Genomic DNA, 17,241 nt, shown 5'->3' with positions numbered 1-17,241 from the left:
TGCTTGAGGCAGAAGACTAAGCCCCGTCCTCAAAAATAAGTGCTGGTGCTCAGCCCCGGAAACAACAAGCACAAATTAAGCACTGGTCTTGACCCTGTTCCAGTAGGAACAGTTCAGCCAGGAACTGCCAGCCAGGTCTTCCCTGAACCAGAACACAAGCAACCCAAGACTGGTTTTGCCCTAATGTGGGCTTTTAGATGGGTGTAACTTGGGTCCAACAGAACAGTGAGCATGGTGCCCACATCTGGGCTTACCTATCGCACTTAGGGCAGCAGCTGCAACAACAATGAGGTGATGGATGGAATAGTTGAATTAATCTCAGTCACTGGCAATCGCTGTGGGCCTTTTGAGCTGGACTATTCCCACTGGAGCAGGGTCAGGACTGATTTGCTTATTTCTCGGTCCATCCTGAGGTGGCATGGTGTGAAAAATAACGATGGACTAGGGTTCAGTCCCAAGTAATTACCAGTGGCTGAGATTAATTTAAGCATTCTATTCATCAAGTTCTATACACTTTAATGTTTTTTTTTATATGACACAGGGTTGTTGTGGGTTCAGGGAGTGCCACAAACTGGATCTTAGTGTTAGATGTGAATTACCAAAGTAAACGTCCTACACACACCCATACCCCACCCCTCAGAATCCAAGTTTAGTGTAGCCAAAAACCTCAGCCTCCTTGAAAATAAAATACCCAAAGTGCATAGAGGTAGCCCCTGAAACCTTTACCCAGGTGTTTTTATGGCATCCCCTGGTGTCATTCCCATTCACAAGCTCATGCCGGGCATAAATGTGGCCTCTCCAGCCACCACTGAGAATACTCCTGAACCTGTGGAAAATCAGAAGGGGGCTGAACCTACTGTCTGAGACCAGAGAAGAGACTTGAAGACTGGAGCTGCTCTCCTTCTTGGAACCAAGACAGAAAAATGAACTCCAAGGCTGACCTTCTGTTAAAGGTACAGCAACATAACAAGCTACATGAGGTCTTTTTCTGCAGCTGACCAGTAGAAACTGTACTCAGACTTGCCCCTCCAGTTGGCCTCCATCTGTCACCCTGTGAGTATCTAGGCCCTGAGGTCCTTGGTGGGTGGGGGAGAGAATAGAGTTCTACTCTTGTGGTGGATTTGGAGTTAAAGGAATAAAGTCAGAAGGTCAAATCTTTGATTTGGGTAAACCTAGATAGGGTATCCAGCTGTATCACAGTAAGCATCAAATTGCGTCCAGGTCCTCTTGTGCCTTGACCTTTGACCATCATTGGCACTGTGGGCTTCTTGGCACTATTTCTAATTAATAGTATTAAAAAAACCATATTTCCTGTTTCACTGATTGGATTTTTGTCATTGCGGTGTCATTTTGTTTATTACATTTTACTCTATTTTTCTCATTCATTTGCGGATTTTTGTTGTTTTCAACGTTTTTACTGTCAGTACTGAATATATACTTTACATACTACCCTTCAAGCTAAGCCTGTTTGTTTTGTGCCATTCTACAGGGGGTTGAGTTCAGGTTAATTTAGTCACAATGAGGATTCATACTGAAAAGGATTGTGGATATTACTTGAGGTGGACACACCCCCCCACCTCAGCCTTTATTCCATTTTTTACACAGAACTTTTTACAATAGGTAGAAGATTTGCACAGTAGATTGGCCTGTAAAAGCCCATATGAGCTTTTGTATAACTTGGGAGAGTAACAGGAGAGCAGTGGTAGGGAGTAGATGTTTATTAAATGATTTGTTCACTAGATATTTATATTCTGGGCCTTTGTCAAAAACCTTTCTTGATCAGAATCTCTTGTTTCTCTCCAGGGTCTGCTCTGCTTCGAGTGTAGGCGACTCAATCAGCCACTATGTTGGCACTCCCCAAATAACCTCATATCCTTTGGGGCCAGGACCTTTGCCATTGTGCTATAGAGCTTGTATTTCAGTCTTGAAGTATCGGGGTTTTCACCTTTCCGGAGGACAGTACCTCTGAAGTAGCTACAGATGGCCAGATCACAGGGGTCGTCGAGGACTCAAGGATTATCAACATCTTTTGAGCCTCTTCCAGATCCTGGGCCTATCCTCAGTGTCCCCTGAGCTAGCAGCATAAGGGCTGGTGAAGAACCATCGGTTCTGTGGAGGAAAACGTTTGTGGGGAGGTCTAAGAAGGTTTAATTATAGTTCACATATATGTATGTAGCACTTCGTAGTGTGTAAGGTAAGCCCCGGCTGTAAAAGGGTCGCCTAGCCATCAGCGGGCCATCCTGTCTGCTCGATGCTATTGGCTGTCTGTGAGTTATCCAGCAAAAGTGACACTTTAGTGACCCTGAGCCAGATTTGACAGGTAGGACTCATTTTAACCCTGCCTGAAGAGGACGTCTAAGCATATTAATGGTAACAATTATTATTAATACATGCTGGTGGCTGGGCGAGATGTCAGCCTGGCCCAGGTCCTTGTGTCAGGATCCATTACTGCTTTCTGCTGAGCCCAGACTCCCTCAAGACTCATCCAGGTGAGGAGTGAAATTTCAGCCCTGGATTTGCATTTGTTCCATGTGGCAACTCTGCTTACCTGATCTAGAAGCGACGCAGGGCGCCGGCTGCATCACCTGCTTCATTCTCTGCAGCTCTTCGCGGGCACTGGCTTTGCCTGTTTAAAGAGCAGCGTCTGTTGCGTTTCGCTGTGCCTTAGTCAATGTCATGAACTGCATATGTGTTACGGAATGTTGTACTGTATTACTGTGCGGAATGTAGTAACCTTATGCCTCTGAAGACCCCTCTAACCCTTTCTGTTCCTATCCCCCTTCATTCAGTTTCCCTCTTCTACTTTCTTCCTTTCTTTCTTATGTCAGATACACCATTCCTCTGTCATTCTTTCTTTCCTCCACATTTCCCTTGCTCCGTCACCTTTTTTTCCTCTTCCATAACCCGTCCTTTTGTCTTCCCTTTATATGTTTCTGTGCGGTCTTTACATTTTGTCTTCTCATTCCACAACTCTTTAATTCCTCAAAACACTCCATTCTTCTCGTTCGTTTGTCATTTCTCCATTGACTTCCCACTCCTAATATTTTTGTATTTTCCACATAAATCTTCATGACATGATATTTCCTCTTTTGCTTTAATTTCCTCTGTTACTTTCTTTCTCTCTCTCTCCATTCTCTATTTGTCCTTTATGTTTTTTACCTTCTCTTCCTCACGATCCCATCCTCGCATTTCTATTTTTCTTCCCCAATCTTCTCTCAATCCACCACTTCCAATTCCTTGCTTTTTTTTAATCCATTGTTTATTTTCTCGATGTATCTTCATCTAATAATGCATTCTGCGCTACTGTATTCATTATTGCATAAAACAGGAATTTACATAGAAATACATACAGACATTCATTACATATTTGATTAAAATTCTGCAGAGTATCTTTTTTCAGTTAGCTTTCACCCAAGTGAAGAAAAATAGTGAAATCATTATCAGCAACATTCAACATAATAAACTACTCTCTTAAATGAGAAGGTTTATCCTGTTTAGGCTGTACAGAAGAATTGAATCACTTGGCTTTGCTAATCCTTAGTTGGGCTAATGTGGGTGAAGTATGATGGATTTCCTGTATAAGGGGCTTTGCTAATGCTTAGTTGGGCTAATGTGGGTGAAGTATGATGGATTTCCTGTATAATCCAATCTTGTTGACGGACTGGCTACGGGTGACTGTTGCTGGGTGAGTCCATCTGTAAAAGTTATAATACGCACACAAGTGCTATTTTACGAGTATTCACCAAATGTGTATTGCAGTTTGCAGCCATGAAAAATGCACAATCATTTATTACGGACAAGAGCAGGGGTATATGCATTTTCATGGTTGAGATTGGAAGGACTCACTGTATTGACTGGGGAAATATTTAGGGGGTCATTCTGACCCTGGCGGTCCATGACCGCCATGGCGGCGGAAGCACCGCCAACAGGCTGGCGGTGCTTCCTGGGCTATTCTGACAGCGGCGGTAAAGCCGCGGTCAGAAAAGGGGAACCAGCGGTTTCCCGCCGGTTTTCCCCTGGCCCAGGGAATCCGCCATGGCGGCGCTGCTTGCAGCACCGCCATGGGGATTCCGACCCCCTTCCCGCCAGAACCAGGATGGCGGGAACGGGTGCTGTGGGGCCCCTGGGGGCCCCTGGACTGCCCATGCCACTGGCATGGGCAGTCCAGGGGCCCCCTAACAGGGCCCCACAAAGATTTTCACTGTCTGCTTTTCAGACAGTGAAAATCGCGACGGTGCCACTGCACCCGTCGCACCCCTGCAACTCCGCCGGCTCCATTCCGAGCCGGCTTCCTCGTTGCAGGGGCTTTCCCGCTGGGCCGGCGGACGGCCTTTTGGCGGTCGCCCGCCGGCCCAGCGGGAAAGTTGGAATGACCGCCGCGGTCTTTTGACCGCGGTGCGGTCATTCGGCAGTAACCGCATGGCGGACGGCGATCAGAATGACTGCCTTAATCTGTAGTGAAAACATGTTTTTATGTGCAAATGCACTTCTAAGACAAATTGCCAAGTGCAAACGTATACACCTATTAAATGTCCATATGCATCCGAGCTCTCGTGGTTATCTATACCCTGCGTAGTATTCCTGCAATTCGTTCAAAGTCCCAAAGAAGGTACACATTTGGTACAAATATAGGAGTGATTCTACTGGAATAAATGTGGGTGTTTTTTTCAGCAGTTTGGGGCACAAAAAGATGGTTTGAATGAAAGATGAAATAAATGATGTACTACCTATTATCTTGTATGCTTTCTTTCTCCCACTTTTCCATTCACACCTAGTCTTTTGATCCTTTTTTTCTCCTTTCAACCTTATTTCCTTTACTATTTCTGCTGTTTCTGTCGCTTCTTGTTCCTCTTCCATTTTATGCCGTGTTATTCCTTTCTCTCTCTTTCTCCTTTTCCTGCTGTCCAAGCAAGTGGGAATTTACAGTAATTGCAGTGGTCGAGTCGGTGGTTGCAAGTGGGCCCACTGGTACTCATTTTAGGGACCAGCACGAATTTTCCCTCATCAGACTTTAACTCAAAGAGAGCAAAAAAGACAACACGGTGTAAAGGAGGAAGAGAAAGAGATAAAAAGTGACAAAGGGTGATAACAGGGATGAGAAAGAATCTAAAAGATTGAGATAAAGAGACAGGGAGTGTCTGGTGGTGGAATAAAGAGGTCTGAGGTGAAATCAAGACTACACAGCCTTGGTGTTTGTCGCGCTGGCTGTGGGATTCAGAGCAAACGTTTGGGGCCCAGCATTTATTGTTTTACAAATTAAGCACTGAGAAATTCCGTTTTCCCATTACATAGCTCCACTACTTTTTACACCTATTTGAGCCTGTCCAATACTTTTCATTTTCCATCTTGTGCTCTGTTTTATTTTTTGTCTGAACATGCACTTGCATGCTGTGATTGCAAAATCTTTTGTTGATAAAAAAAACATAACAAGCATTTGCAATGCAATGGGTCTCACATTTGCTTGAGTTAGAGATATTAGCGCTGTAAACTCCTAACCGGACTCTTCTTGCCACAGAAACTGAAAATGAAAAGTAAAACAATTTCACATAAGCGAGCCGACAGCCGCCATGAGAGTGAAGGAGACACACAGAAGGAAATAGAAGTTCGCTCGCAGTCAAACGTATCTGCAAAAGTACAATTATCCAGGTAATCGGCAAAAGTGCAATTATCCATGTAAAAGGGTCTATGTCATGCAAAGTGCTTGACTGCTGCCCAGCGAGATTGCACTGCATAGGAAATAAAAAGAAAAAGTAGTCCAGAAGCCATTCAGAAAACACGGAGCCCCGTATGTTTTCAGTAGTTTACCGGTGCTCTCGAGGAGGGCTAAATACTGGAAAAGGCATGACGTATGCATGCCTTTCACTAATGAAATCAAGTGAATTTTAAAAGGCAAGCCCATGAACCAACCAAACTGATGGGCGTGACATGGGCGTGGTTAAAAGCTGCAGAGAGATTACAAAAGGGGCCAGAGTGCTTGCGAGCTCGACCCTAAAAAGAGGCTTAGAAACTACCCCTTACTTACCTGAACTTACCATTGGCTTGGTCCAACGTCACTCTAAATACATGCTTCTGATTGCCCAGCACGCCAGCTGCACATCGTCTGCTTCACGTACCACTGTCTTCTTTGCTGTTCATGCTGTTGTGTTGCTCCTTCAGGGCGCTTGCCATTGGACACTGACCAGTGTCCTTCCTCTGGTTATGACGCTGAAGGTACTTCTTTTATCTTTCTGCATGCCATATTCTTTCATTGCTGATGTCTTCTTTCTTCGCTGATGTCTTCTTTCTTTTTCGTCGTATGCCGTCTTCTCTGTCTTCTTTCTTCTCTTGCCTTCTTCTTTCTTCTTCGCAGCATGTCGTCTTCTCTGTCTTCTTTCTTTGCCGCCCTTCTTCTTTCTTCTGTGTCATATGCCATCTTCTCTGTCTTCTAAGCTGCCGTCTTCTTTCTTTTTCTCTGCATGCCGCCTTCACTGTCTTTTTTCTTTGCTGCCGTCTTCTTTCTTCGCTGCCGTCTTCTTTCTTCGCTGCTGTCTTCTTTCTTCATTGCTGCATGCCATCTTCTCTGTCTTCTTTCTTCGCTGCCCTTCTTCTTTCTTCACTACCATCTTCTCTGTCTTCTTTCTTATTCTTTCGATCTAACTCGATTATAAATATTTTTTTTTTATTTAAATTTGATAAACCATTAATAGTTGTTTGTTGTGATCTAGGCTGAAATAATAAACAGCAACATAAACAACGAATAACGGTTTATCAAATATAAAACAAACATTATTATAACGTTTTTCTAATATTTTGTAATCCAGTTAGATAAAAAGAAAAACAAAGGCGAACCCTATTGGCTTTGCCAATGTTTGTTTTACTTTATAATCAGATTTTATAATCTCTCTGGAGCACTTATTTTACTTGCCCCTATTGTGCTCGAAGGCAGGTAAACTCGAAATCGTTTAGCTGAAAGAGGAATACTTCTGTCCACTACACTCTCTTGTTGTCTACCCATTCACTTATTGACCCCACACACTCTCTTAAACCCAAACAACATGTGGTATCTCGCCCAGCACCATACCCTATCAGTCACAGTTGAGCTTTTTTTTATATCTTTTCTGGTGTATACTCTCTTTGTTGCCTCTGCACTTCAGTACTGCCATTAGGTGGGGTCTCATGGGAAACACATTCTGTAGGCCGAGGGTGCAGGGAACCAGTGACATTGACCTAAATCTCTCTTGGTGGGATGCTAATTGTTGCCATGGTGACACTTAGCAAAAAGTAGCGCCATTGGGCCTACGCACATGTGCCTTTCTGAGAGAAGTCTGGACACTGCAAAGAGGATTGGGGAATTAAATGCGTCTTTCCTCCTCCAGTGTACCCTGTTCAGAAACAGTTAGTAATTCCTTCTGAGTAGTGTCCTGACACAGAAACATTTTAAGGCATGGGCAAAGTGGGTCCTGGCCCAGGCCCTCAGCCTTTCAGCCCTTTCCCCCATGATATAGCCTGCTCTGTTCTGTAGACAGTCTTATCCTTATGACCTTGAAAGAGTCTTAAACATAGACTGATTTAAATACTGTTTTCCTTTAATTTATTCTTAATATGGGCACTGTGTGGGATTTTATTACAGACATTTTAAAGAAAATATTTATATTTATGTTTTTCAACACCATGCAACACCCATATAATTTGTTTACATTGAAACAGGACCTCACATATGAGAAATAGGAGCAGGTCACAGGGATTATTTGCGGTAATCTAGAAAGCACATGTTACAATTCTTGAATATTAGCTGGAAACACATTTAGAATTTGGATCAATGTGCCTGTGTACTATTAGTGTCTTGACCAAAGACGGCTTGAAAGAGCTCTAATTGGATCATAAATTCAAAGCTGTACTGAACAGGGGCCCAGAAAATATGCTTAGCCCAGGGCTCCCAAAATCTTTAAACTGTCCTTGTCCTGACAGGGAGCACGCGTCATAAGAACTGGATATTGAACAGATCTAGTGATCAGTCTCAGTAGTGAAATAGAACGATGAACCCTGTCACTTCACAAGTCAGCTAAGAGATAAACTTAGGTATAAATACAATAGCAGCTTGCGGACGGCGGAAGGGGCGGGCGGGGCGGGGAGGCGCGGGGGGAGGGAGGGAATAAACATTTAATTTAATTAAAAAATAAATCACTTACCTCCTCCACTGCTCCTCTGTCCCACAATGCTCCTTCCTGCAAGCACAGGCTCCCAGCCTGCCCTGCGCCAATCCTGATGCTGCTCAGAGCAGCATCAGGATTGGCTGGGAGTGCCCAGCCATGGCGCTCCCAGGCAGACTGGGAGCCTGTGCAGGTGCTCTCCAGCCCTGAGAGAGCCTACAGCGCATGTGTGTTTGGCCGGCCCGAGACGGCCAGCGAAACACACATGTGCTGTGAAGGGGGAGTGCTCCGCACTCCCCCTTAGTGCACGTCACCCCGTGGCCCCACCCCTTTAAAAGAAAACAATAAGGAACATAGTTTATTATCGTTTTCTTTAAAAGGTTTTGCAGCTGCCGTGGTGGCAGGACGGGGTGGCGACACTCCTCCGCCCAAACGGAGGAGCCGCCACTGTATAAATACCTTTTATTTCTCTAGGCCTACAAAAGACCTGTCTATGTCCAGAGAAAAAAGCTAAGAAAATGTGAGCACAATCAGTAGATTAATGAGAGACAGACAGCAGGATTTATTTGTTTCCAGTGTTCAAGGCAGCCGATAAAAATTATGCCAGTGCTCAGAACATTTTATATGTAATCATTGGATTTGTGACTTGCAGGTAGTATAAGAAAGAAACTATTAACCTGCTGAGAAATCATGCTAGGGTACTAAACAATTACCTGCACGTGCAGTGCTCTATGACACATTCAACCTCTGGTGATTCAAACTTGGGACCAACACAATACACGCCACCCCTGCAGCAAGTGCATTATCCACCTGAGCTGTCATACTAGCTTTTTACCATTAACCTTGGAGGTCATGTAGGGGTCGCCAGAGGTCGCAGCTGTGACCCCTAGCTTCCCCTTGCAACCCCTGGCACTGTGTTTGCGAGCCCTGGCTTCAGAGGTGGTAAAATTAGTGCCAGGAGCACCCTGGCATTTCAACTTCATAATGTTTAATTATTCTCTATTAGTGTAAAAAACACAATTAGCTTTACTATGGCCCTCCCTGGCAGCTGAGTTAAGTAAAACATGCTTTTAAATACATGTTGTGTGTGCTGGAGTGTGAGTGTGTGTTTGCGTGAGAGTATGTGTAAGTGTTAATTTGTGTATGTGTAAGTATGTGTGTGTGAATTAAACTGAAGGTCAAAGAGCGTGTGGTATCACATCTGCTACCCCTGGTATTTTGGTGAACTGACGTTCAGGCCATTACCCGTGCTGTATACACATCGATCTCTGCAGCAGGTGCCTTAACACCTAAGGTTATGGGAAAATGTTGCCTGTTTGCAATCAATAGAGCAAGGCAAGACATTTTTGCATAGAATTCTTGTTGTCAATTTCTTTCAGCATAAACTTTGCATAAAATAATGCAGACATACTGGCAGACCGGTAGTTGGTTGTCCCTTACGCGGCCACGTGAATTTCCCCTGCTTTGGCCTACCCCCGTCTGCTGATCACTTCCCCAACCCCTTGATTTTGTGGGTGCCTGTAATCGATTTGCTTCCAGTCGCAGTACTTCGCCATCTCCCCGCTTTGCCTACTTTTCTTTAGCTCTTTCTGCCACATTTGTTCACAATCTGTACCCTATTGTCACTCTCATTCTTCCTTTCATGTCCCCTCTTTGTGCCTCGAGAGCAGTTCTTTCACATTACCAGTCTGACCAGAATTGCCAAACCAAATGCATTAATTACAGCGGATGACAGGAGACACCATAATTACAGACCTACTGTGTCATTTTGGTCGGGTAAATCGGTCATCAATCTTCACCTTCTGTGCTACGTGTCAAGGTGACAAGGTGGCAAAGGGTACTATGTATGTCACTTAAACACCCTGGACCTCACCTTGTGAAAAGCATTTTCTATCCCAGATAGAGAACCAGTCTTTTCATCTTTGCACAACCAGACATTAACCTAGCAGCAGAAATTGAGGGGTGGCAAAAACGTTTGTCCTGGAAAACCCTTTCATGACAGCCTCGATGCACTTTGCCAGGGTGTCTCCCACTGAGACAGAATATAAAGTTGTTAAATGAAGTGATTAGCCTGGCAAATGACTGGTACTTAGAAACATATTTGTATGCCCCATCATATGGGAAAGATATATATATATATATATATATATATATATATATATATATGATTTACAATAGAATAAATGCTATTCGCATGTATGAGTGTCTGTATCAATGTTTGTTTCCTACACGGCAGGTTTAATTTATACACTGATTGCTTTTGTTTCTTTTAATAGACATTACTCATAAACATGTATCCAAAGAAAAACTTTAGTCAGGGTTCACTTGTGTGGTCGGTACAAGCTGCACCACATTACTGGTACCAATTACACAACATAACAACACTGAATTGATACAGTGTCTATTGCACAAAACCTGAAAACACTTGACATTCACCAAGTCAGGCATTCATGCAACTTTTACCGCCTACCTCTGCCATGCATGGTTAATGACGTTGCACATGACATCATAAATGGCATCATCAGCAATGTCACTGATAGCATTCCTTATCACGTTATCGTTGACTTCATCAATGACATAATTCATATTACTCAAGAACACTGCAGCACACAGTCCATTTGGCTAGCCTAGAACCTTAACCTACCATCTCTAGTTATGAGCACCAGCCACACTCTGCTGCCACTGGAAATGGCCTTGGGGTCAGACCCTAGTAAACCTAACACATTTTTGGGAGGGTTTTGTTCGGTTATTACATATGAGGCAAAAACAAAAACCACAAGGCATTCATCTTTTCCTAATTTGTGACCTCTTAGAAATTGCATATGCCCGTACATTTGTGTCTTTTATTGAAAATGAATCAACTTCTGAAAGGTACTACAGTCCAAGAGGAGAATATGGGAGGATAGTGTTACCCTAAGAGCTCCTCTGGTTTGCAAGACGGGTTTCAGTGCCCTGTTTTTTTTTTTATCTAGGTGACTGGTTAAGGGATTGAAGAAATGCTGGATGGAGTCAGTCACTTCGTGAGAGCTCAATGCCAGGTTTCATAATTCTGAGATTACCCACAGGAATTACATTAAGGAACAGGTTGCAGGCAAAAACAAACATTTGCAATGCAATAGGTCTTGCATTTGCTTGAGTTAGAGCTATTGGTGTTGTAAATGCATAACTGGACTTTTCTAGCTACATAGGTTGGTCAAGCCTGCTGCATTATTTGGTCCTCTCTGCCACATAATTCCAGTGGCCCTGCATACAACTAAAGCACTTCCATTTACCTTCTTCCTCTATCTGCAGCAAAAAATGACAATATTGTCATTATTTATTATTTGTATGTATATTATTATTTTGGGGTTCCTCCAACCTAGTGTGGGGACCCAGAGTTGACCTAGACAGAAACAGCACATCGTACTGACCCTTTTGATGGTGGTTCAATTGTCCCACAACCACCACATGATGAGTTATGGACAAAAATGTTTTGTAAAGGGACTTCCCCACAAAGCATTATGGGGCGAGTTTCCGATTGCAGCGAGTGTGTAGTATCTTGACTGTAATGCTCAGAACAGCCCTTTGAGGGCACCACACTAAAAATAGCATTTGTACGTAACATGGTTATACAACCATAGAGTCAGCCCCTAGAAAGAATAACCACCTGAAAAGATAATGGCAAAATGTAATGCAATGTAACCATATATATAGCCCTTAGAGGGCGTAGTGCCTTACACATTTTCAGGCCTACTAGAATAATAATATAAACAAAGCCCTTAAAACAGAAACTACTCCCAGCTGCAAATCAAAAGTTCCAACCATGAGAGAACTTAAAAAGACACTGAATGGTATGAACGGATATTATTTTAGGCCCAACTCAACATAGTATGGGAACCAAGGGATGACCTAGACAGAAAGAGTGTGTCATGCTGAATGTTTTGATGATGGTCCCATTGTCCTAGGACCACCACAGGCTGAGTTATGGGCAAAAATGTTTTGTGAAAAGAATACACCACAAAGCATTATGGGGCGAGTTTCGGAGTGCAGCAAATATTGTAGAATCTTGACTATAATGCTCAGAACAGCCCCTAGAGGACACCACAATCAAAATAGTATTTGGAAGAAACATGGTCATGTAATGATATAGTCAGCCCCTAGAGAGCACAACCACATGAAAAGAGAATGGCAGAGAGTAATGCAGTGTAACCATATATTTAGCCCTTAGAGGGCATAGTGCCTTAGACATTTTCAGGCCTACCTGGCCTACTGCAATAATATTACAAACAATGCCCTTAAACACACAAACTACTACCAGCCATAAAACAAAAGTTCCAGCTTTGAAAGCTTAAAAAGACAATAGTGGGAGATGTTACTATGACCAAGACAGAAAGAGTGCGTTGTGCTGAACAGTTGGTCGTAGGACCACCACAGGCTGAATTATGGGCCAACATTTTTGTGAAAGAAATGCCCCGCAAAGCATTATGGGGCTAGTTTCCCGAGTGCAGTGAATATTGTAGAACGGCTCTCCTGCTGTGCCGGGAGAGCTGCGTCACGGATTTCTGTGTTTTTGCTGTTTAAAATGTGCCAGTTTGCATATTTTTCAACTGCTAAACTTGTACACAAGTGTAAAGCACTCCTCCGATCGAATTCGCACTATATGAAACTTCAAAATAAATAAATAAAGAACCCACCCTCTAGCTTGTAGCCTTTGTGGCAGACACCACAAAGAAACAGCGGCGAGCCCAAAAGCAGGGAAGAGGAAGAAACAACATATAGACATGGATCGCGAAGGGGAGAGAGAAAAGAAAAAAGTAGTGCGCTACTCTGAGGTATATGGCCGATCATGCAATAATCCATGTAATAGGGTCAGTCTCCAAGGCGGTAACAAAGCAGCCGACACATGTAAAGCATTTTCCTTCAAAATCAAGGGAATTTTTAAAGGCAGGCCAACAAATTAATGAAAGTGATGGGCGTGAGGTGGGCATGGTGAAAGCCCACAGAAGTAGATTACAACATGTCGAGAGACAGCACCTGCATGCTGCCTAGGCTCGACCTAAAAATACGTTGCATAATACCTCTTCTTAGCTTTTCACATGATTGCTCACTACAACTTAAGGTGTTCTTTATCAGTGTGGTGCAATTTCTTTATATTTGCATTTTAGGGAGCAGTTTGTAAACTTGCTGGCGGTTGGTTCGATTTTAGCCATTGTTATTAGGGTCAAGCCTGCAAGAGCATGGGCTAGCACATGCGTCTTGCTTTCAAGAAACTGATTTTAACAAAAAAGGATTGGCGCCCGCCCGTTGCTTACCATTTGTTGGCCTGCATGGCACACTTTACAGCCTTGTAATTGTCATCGCAGGCCTGGCATCGTTTCCGTTCCTATCTGTGGAACAGGGACCAAGCACTGATTGATTCAACTTAATCCCCATGTGATTAAGTACTATTTTGTTCTTATTAACTTTTAGTGTCATGCAAACAGAAGTCGTGTGACTAGCAAAAACTCCAATCCAAAACAATCTGCCCCACTCAGGTCCAAAACAGTCTGCCCCACTCCAGCCCAAAACAATCTGCCCACTGCAGTATGCTCCGCTGCAATCTAAAACAATCTTCCCCATTCCAAGCTGCCCCACTCCAATCCAAACCAATCCGCCTCACTCCAGTATGCCCCACTCCAATCCATTTTTCTCCAATCTGCCCCATTCCAATCCAAAACAATCTGCCCAACACTTATCCGCCCCACTCTAAAATGCCCCACTCCAAACCAAAACAACCTGCCCACTCCTGTCCTCTCCACTCCAATCTGTCCCACTCCAATCTAAAACAATCTGCCCCACTACAATCTGCACAACTCAATCCAAAACAATCTGCTCCACATAAATCTGCCCCACGACAATCCAAAACAATATGTCCCACCCAATCCAAAGCAATCTGCCCCTCTCCAATATGCCCCACTTCTATCTGCCCCATTCCAATCCAAAACAATATGCCCCACACCAATCTGCCCGGCTCCAATTGAAAACAATCTGCCCACTCCAATCCAAACAATCTACCCCACTCAACACAAAACAATGTACGCTCTCCAATCTGCCCACTCCAATCCAAAACAATTTGCCCCATTCCAATCTGCCCTACTCCAATAGGCTCCACTCCAATCCACCCTATTCCAATCTAAAACAATCTGCCCCATTCCAATCTGCCCACTATAATCCACCCACTCCAAACTGCCCCACTCCATCCAAATCCAATCTACCCCACTTCAATCCACCCCGCCCCAATCCAATCCACCCCAATCCAATCCACCCCAATCCAGTTCACCCCACCACAGTTCAATCCACCTTAATCCACCACAATCCAATCCACCCCACTCAAGCTAATCCACCTCAGTCCAATTCAAACCACCCCACTGCAATCCACTCTACTCCACTCCAGTCCACCCATCCAACGCCTATCCAATCCACCCACTCTAATACACCCCACTCCATTCCCCTCACTCTAATCAACCCCAATGCAGTCTACCCCACTCCAGTCCATTACAATCCACCCCACTCAATCCATTTCAATAAACTCCAATCCACCCCTTCAATGCATTCCTCTCCACTCCACGTGAACCCCAATCCAATTAAATCCACCCACCCCACCCCATTACAATCCATATCACACCATTCCACCACACCCCAATCTACTCCACCCAACCCCATTTCAATTCACCCCACTCCAATGTAATCCACCCAACTAGTCCACCACACTGCAATCCACCACACTTTAATCCACTCCACTCCAGTCTATCCCAGCCCACTCAAATCCAGTCCACCCCACTTAAATCCAGTCCACCCCACTCCAATTCAACCCACTCCAGTCCAATCCACCCCCTCCAATCCACCTCACCCTACTCCAATCCTATCCACCCCACTCCAATCCATTCCACCCCTTCAATCCAGTCCAATACACCCCCACTCCAGTTCAGTGTAAACCACCCCACTCTACTCTAATTCACTCCCACTTGAAACCAACCTACTCTAATCCAGTCCACCCCACCCCACCCCAATCCACCCACCCCAGTTTCATCACTCCAATTCAATTCACCTGCACCAAACTAATCTTATCCACCCCAATCCAACAAACCTCACCCGTTTTCAGTCCCCCCACTTCAATTTAGTCCCCCCACCCAGTCAACCCACTACAATCTACACCACTTAATCCAACCCACTCTACCCCAGACCAATCCACCACAACCTACTTTAATCCAATCCACCCCAGTACCGCAATCCACTCCAACCGACTCCACCCTATTCCACCGCACCCCACTCGACTCCACACCACGCCATTCTACACCACTCCACCATATGCTGCTCCACTCTGACATTGCACTCTACAGCACTGCACTCTACAACACTTTCTGCCCCTGAACCACTGAACTCTCCTCTCCTCTGCTCCCCCACTCCACTCTACGACACTCCACTCCAACAAATCCAGTCCACGACACCCTACCTCCTCCACTCCACTCTAGGAGACGCCACAACACTAACTGTTGGTTATGCTAAACAACAGCCGCACCGGTGTTCAATGTGGCAAAAACACACTGCCAAAGACAGTTACTTTTGTATAGGCGAGACATAATGGCTTTGCCAGCATTTGTTATTTTGTGGTGGAATTCTGTGGAAATGAGCAGGGGCAAGCAATCCGATGTATCCGAGAGGGGTCATGATCGAGGTGGAATCTTGAAAATATTGTGTAGTGCTGAGGTAAATAAATTGTTCAGGGCTCAGATCAAACACTTGCTAAGTATTTCAGAGGAGATGCCAGCATGGAGTACAGGTGCCATTGTAGCCACTCAAGGAGAAAAGGGGAAAACAGACGGACCTTGATGTTATACGGACATGGAAAGTGGCGTTTTTTTTAACTGAATATAGCATGTTTCCACTCACGTGGTCTGTGCAAGCATAGAATAAGCACAGGTGGCAAAAGGAAATCAGCAATTACTTCAGCTTGCTAAGGGAGGGGTTAGGTCTGTCCCCTTGTTACTATGCTTCCAGTCTAGCACTCGGCCCCCTTTCTTCACAAGGCTCCTGTGTCCGCATGTATTCCGCTGGAATTCTAGTAGGCTACTTGTAAAGTGAAATAGGGGACTACGCAGCTAATTATGAACATCTTATATGGCATTACTGACAGACAGCAGACCCCCTTACTTCCATGGCTTATACGTGTGCTACCCTCTCACTGACTGCACGGCTTGTAGCTGTGCTTCTTAATCAGCACCTCCTTAAGTTTGTGTCCATGCTTGTTCTTAGCTGTGTACCAAGGCTTCTGGACCTGCTTTCTTCCAGCCAGCTGTCTTGGCTTGTGAAGTGTTTTCCCTAAGCCTGTCCTTGGAGCTATGCTTCCTGCTAGTCATCTGTCTGGGCTTGTGAAGTGTTTTCTCTAAGCCTGTCCTTGGAGCTAATGTTCCTGCTAGTCATCTGTCTGGGCTGTTGGCCGTGCTTTCTCTTAGCCACCAGTCTGGGTTTGTGGACATGTTTCACCTGACTGGGCTTCTGGCGATGCTTCCTTCTAGCCACCGGCCTGGTCTGGTGGCCCTTTTTCCTCTTAGCCACATGCCTGGGCTTGTTGCCATGCTTCCCCCTAGTCACCTGGCCCTGGTTGTGGCTGTGGTTTCCTCTAGCCTCTTACTTGGGCTTGTGGCAGTGCTTCCTCCCATTAATATTCATGTGTTGAGGTTGTTTCTTCCCGTGCTCCACCTGTAATTGCTGTGCTCCCTCCAGGTACACTGCCTGTCTAACAGCTATGCTCTCTCTTTTCTTGGCTTTCAGGATATGGTGTATAGATTTACTACCAAGGGCCTGATCGAGGGTGTGATATCTGGCTACAATGCAACGGTCTTCGCCTACGGCCCCACAGGTGAGTTTACACATTTGTAGCTTCACATACAGCCCCAGAAGTGACCCCTACAGTCAGGTCACTCGACCCCCACTCCAGCTGTTCATGGTACTGTCCTCGACTCTACCCAACAACAATACAAACAAAAATAAAACACAAATAACACAAAATAGTGGTGCATGCCCTCCCATAAAACAGCCAACTTTTTCCAAGGTGCGGCATTGTATTCACTTAACTTTTTCCAAAAAGTGAAAA

At 44.7% G+C, this 17,241-nt stretch overlaps 1 protein-coding gene across 1 annotated transcript in view; it reads left to right on the top strand.

The window, feature by feature from the left end:
• The window catches only part of KIF19 (kinesin family member 19), a 279,912-nt gene that overhangs the window by 124,106 nt on the left and 138,565 nt on the right, over window positions 1-17,241 (top strand). The window contains exon 4 of the mRNA XM_069199793.1: window positions 16,920-17,007. Within this exon, the coding sequence (XP_069055894.1) occupies window positions 16,920-17,007 (88 nt within the window). The remainder of the gene's footprint in view (window positions 1-16,919; window positions 17,008-17,241) is intronic.

The sequence above is a fragment of the Pleurodeles waltl genome, chromosome 7, assembly GCF_031143425.1.
Source record: "Pleurodeles waltl isolate 20211129_DDA chromosome 7, aPleWal1.hap1.20221129, whole genome shotgun sequence".
Taxonomy (NCBI): domain Eukaryota; kingdom Metazoa; phylum Chordata; class Amphibia; order Caudata; family Salamandridae; genus Pleurodeles; species Pleurodeles waltl.
The sequence above is the reverse complement of the archived record's forward strand: the minus strand, read 5'-3'. Positions and strand labels throughout refer to the sequence as shown.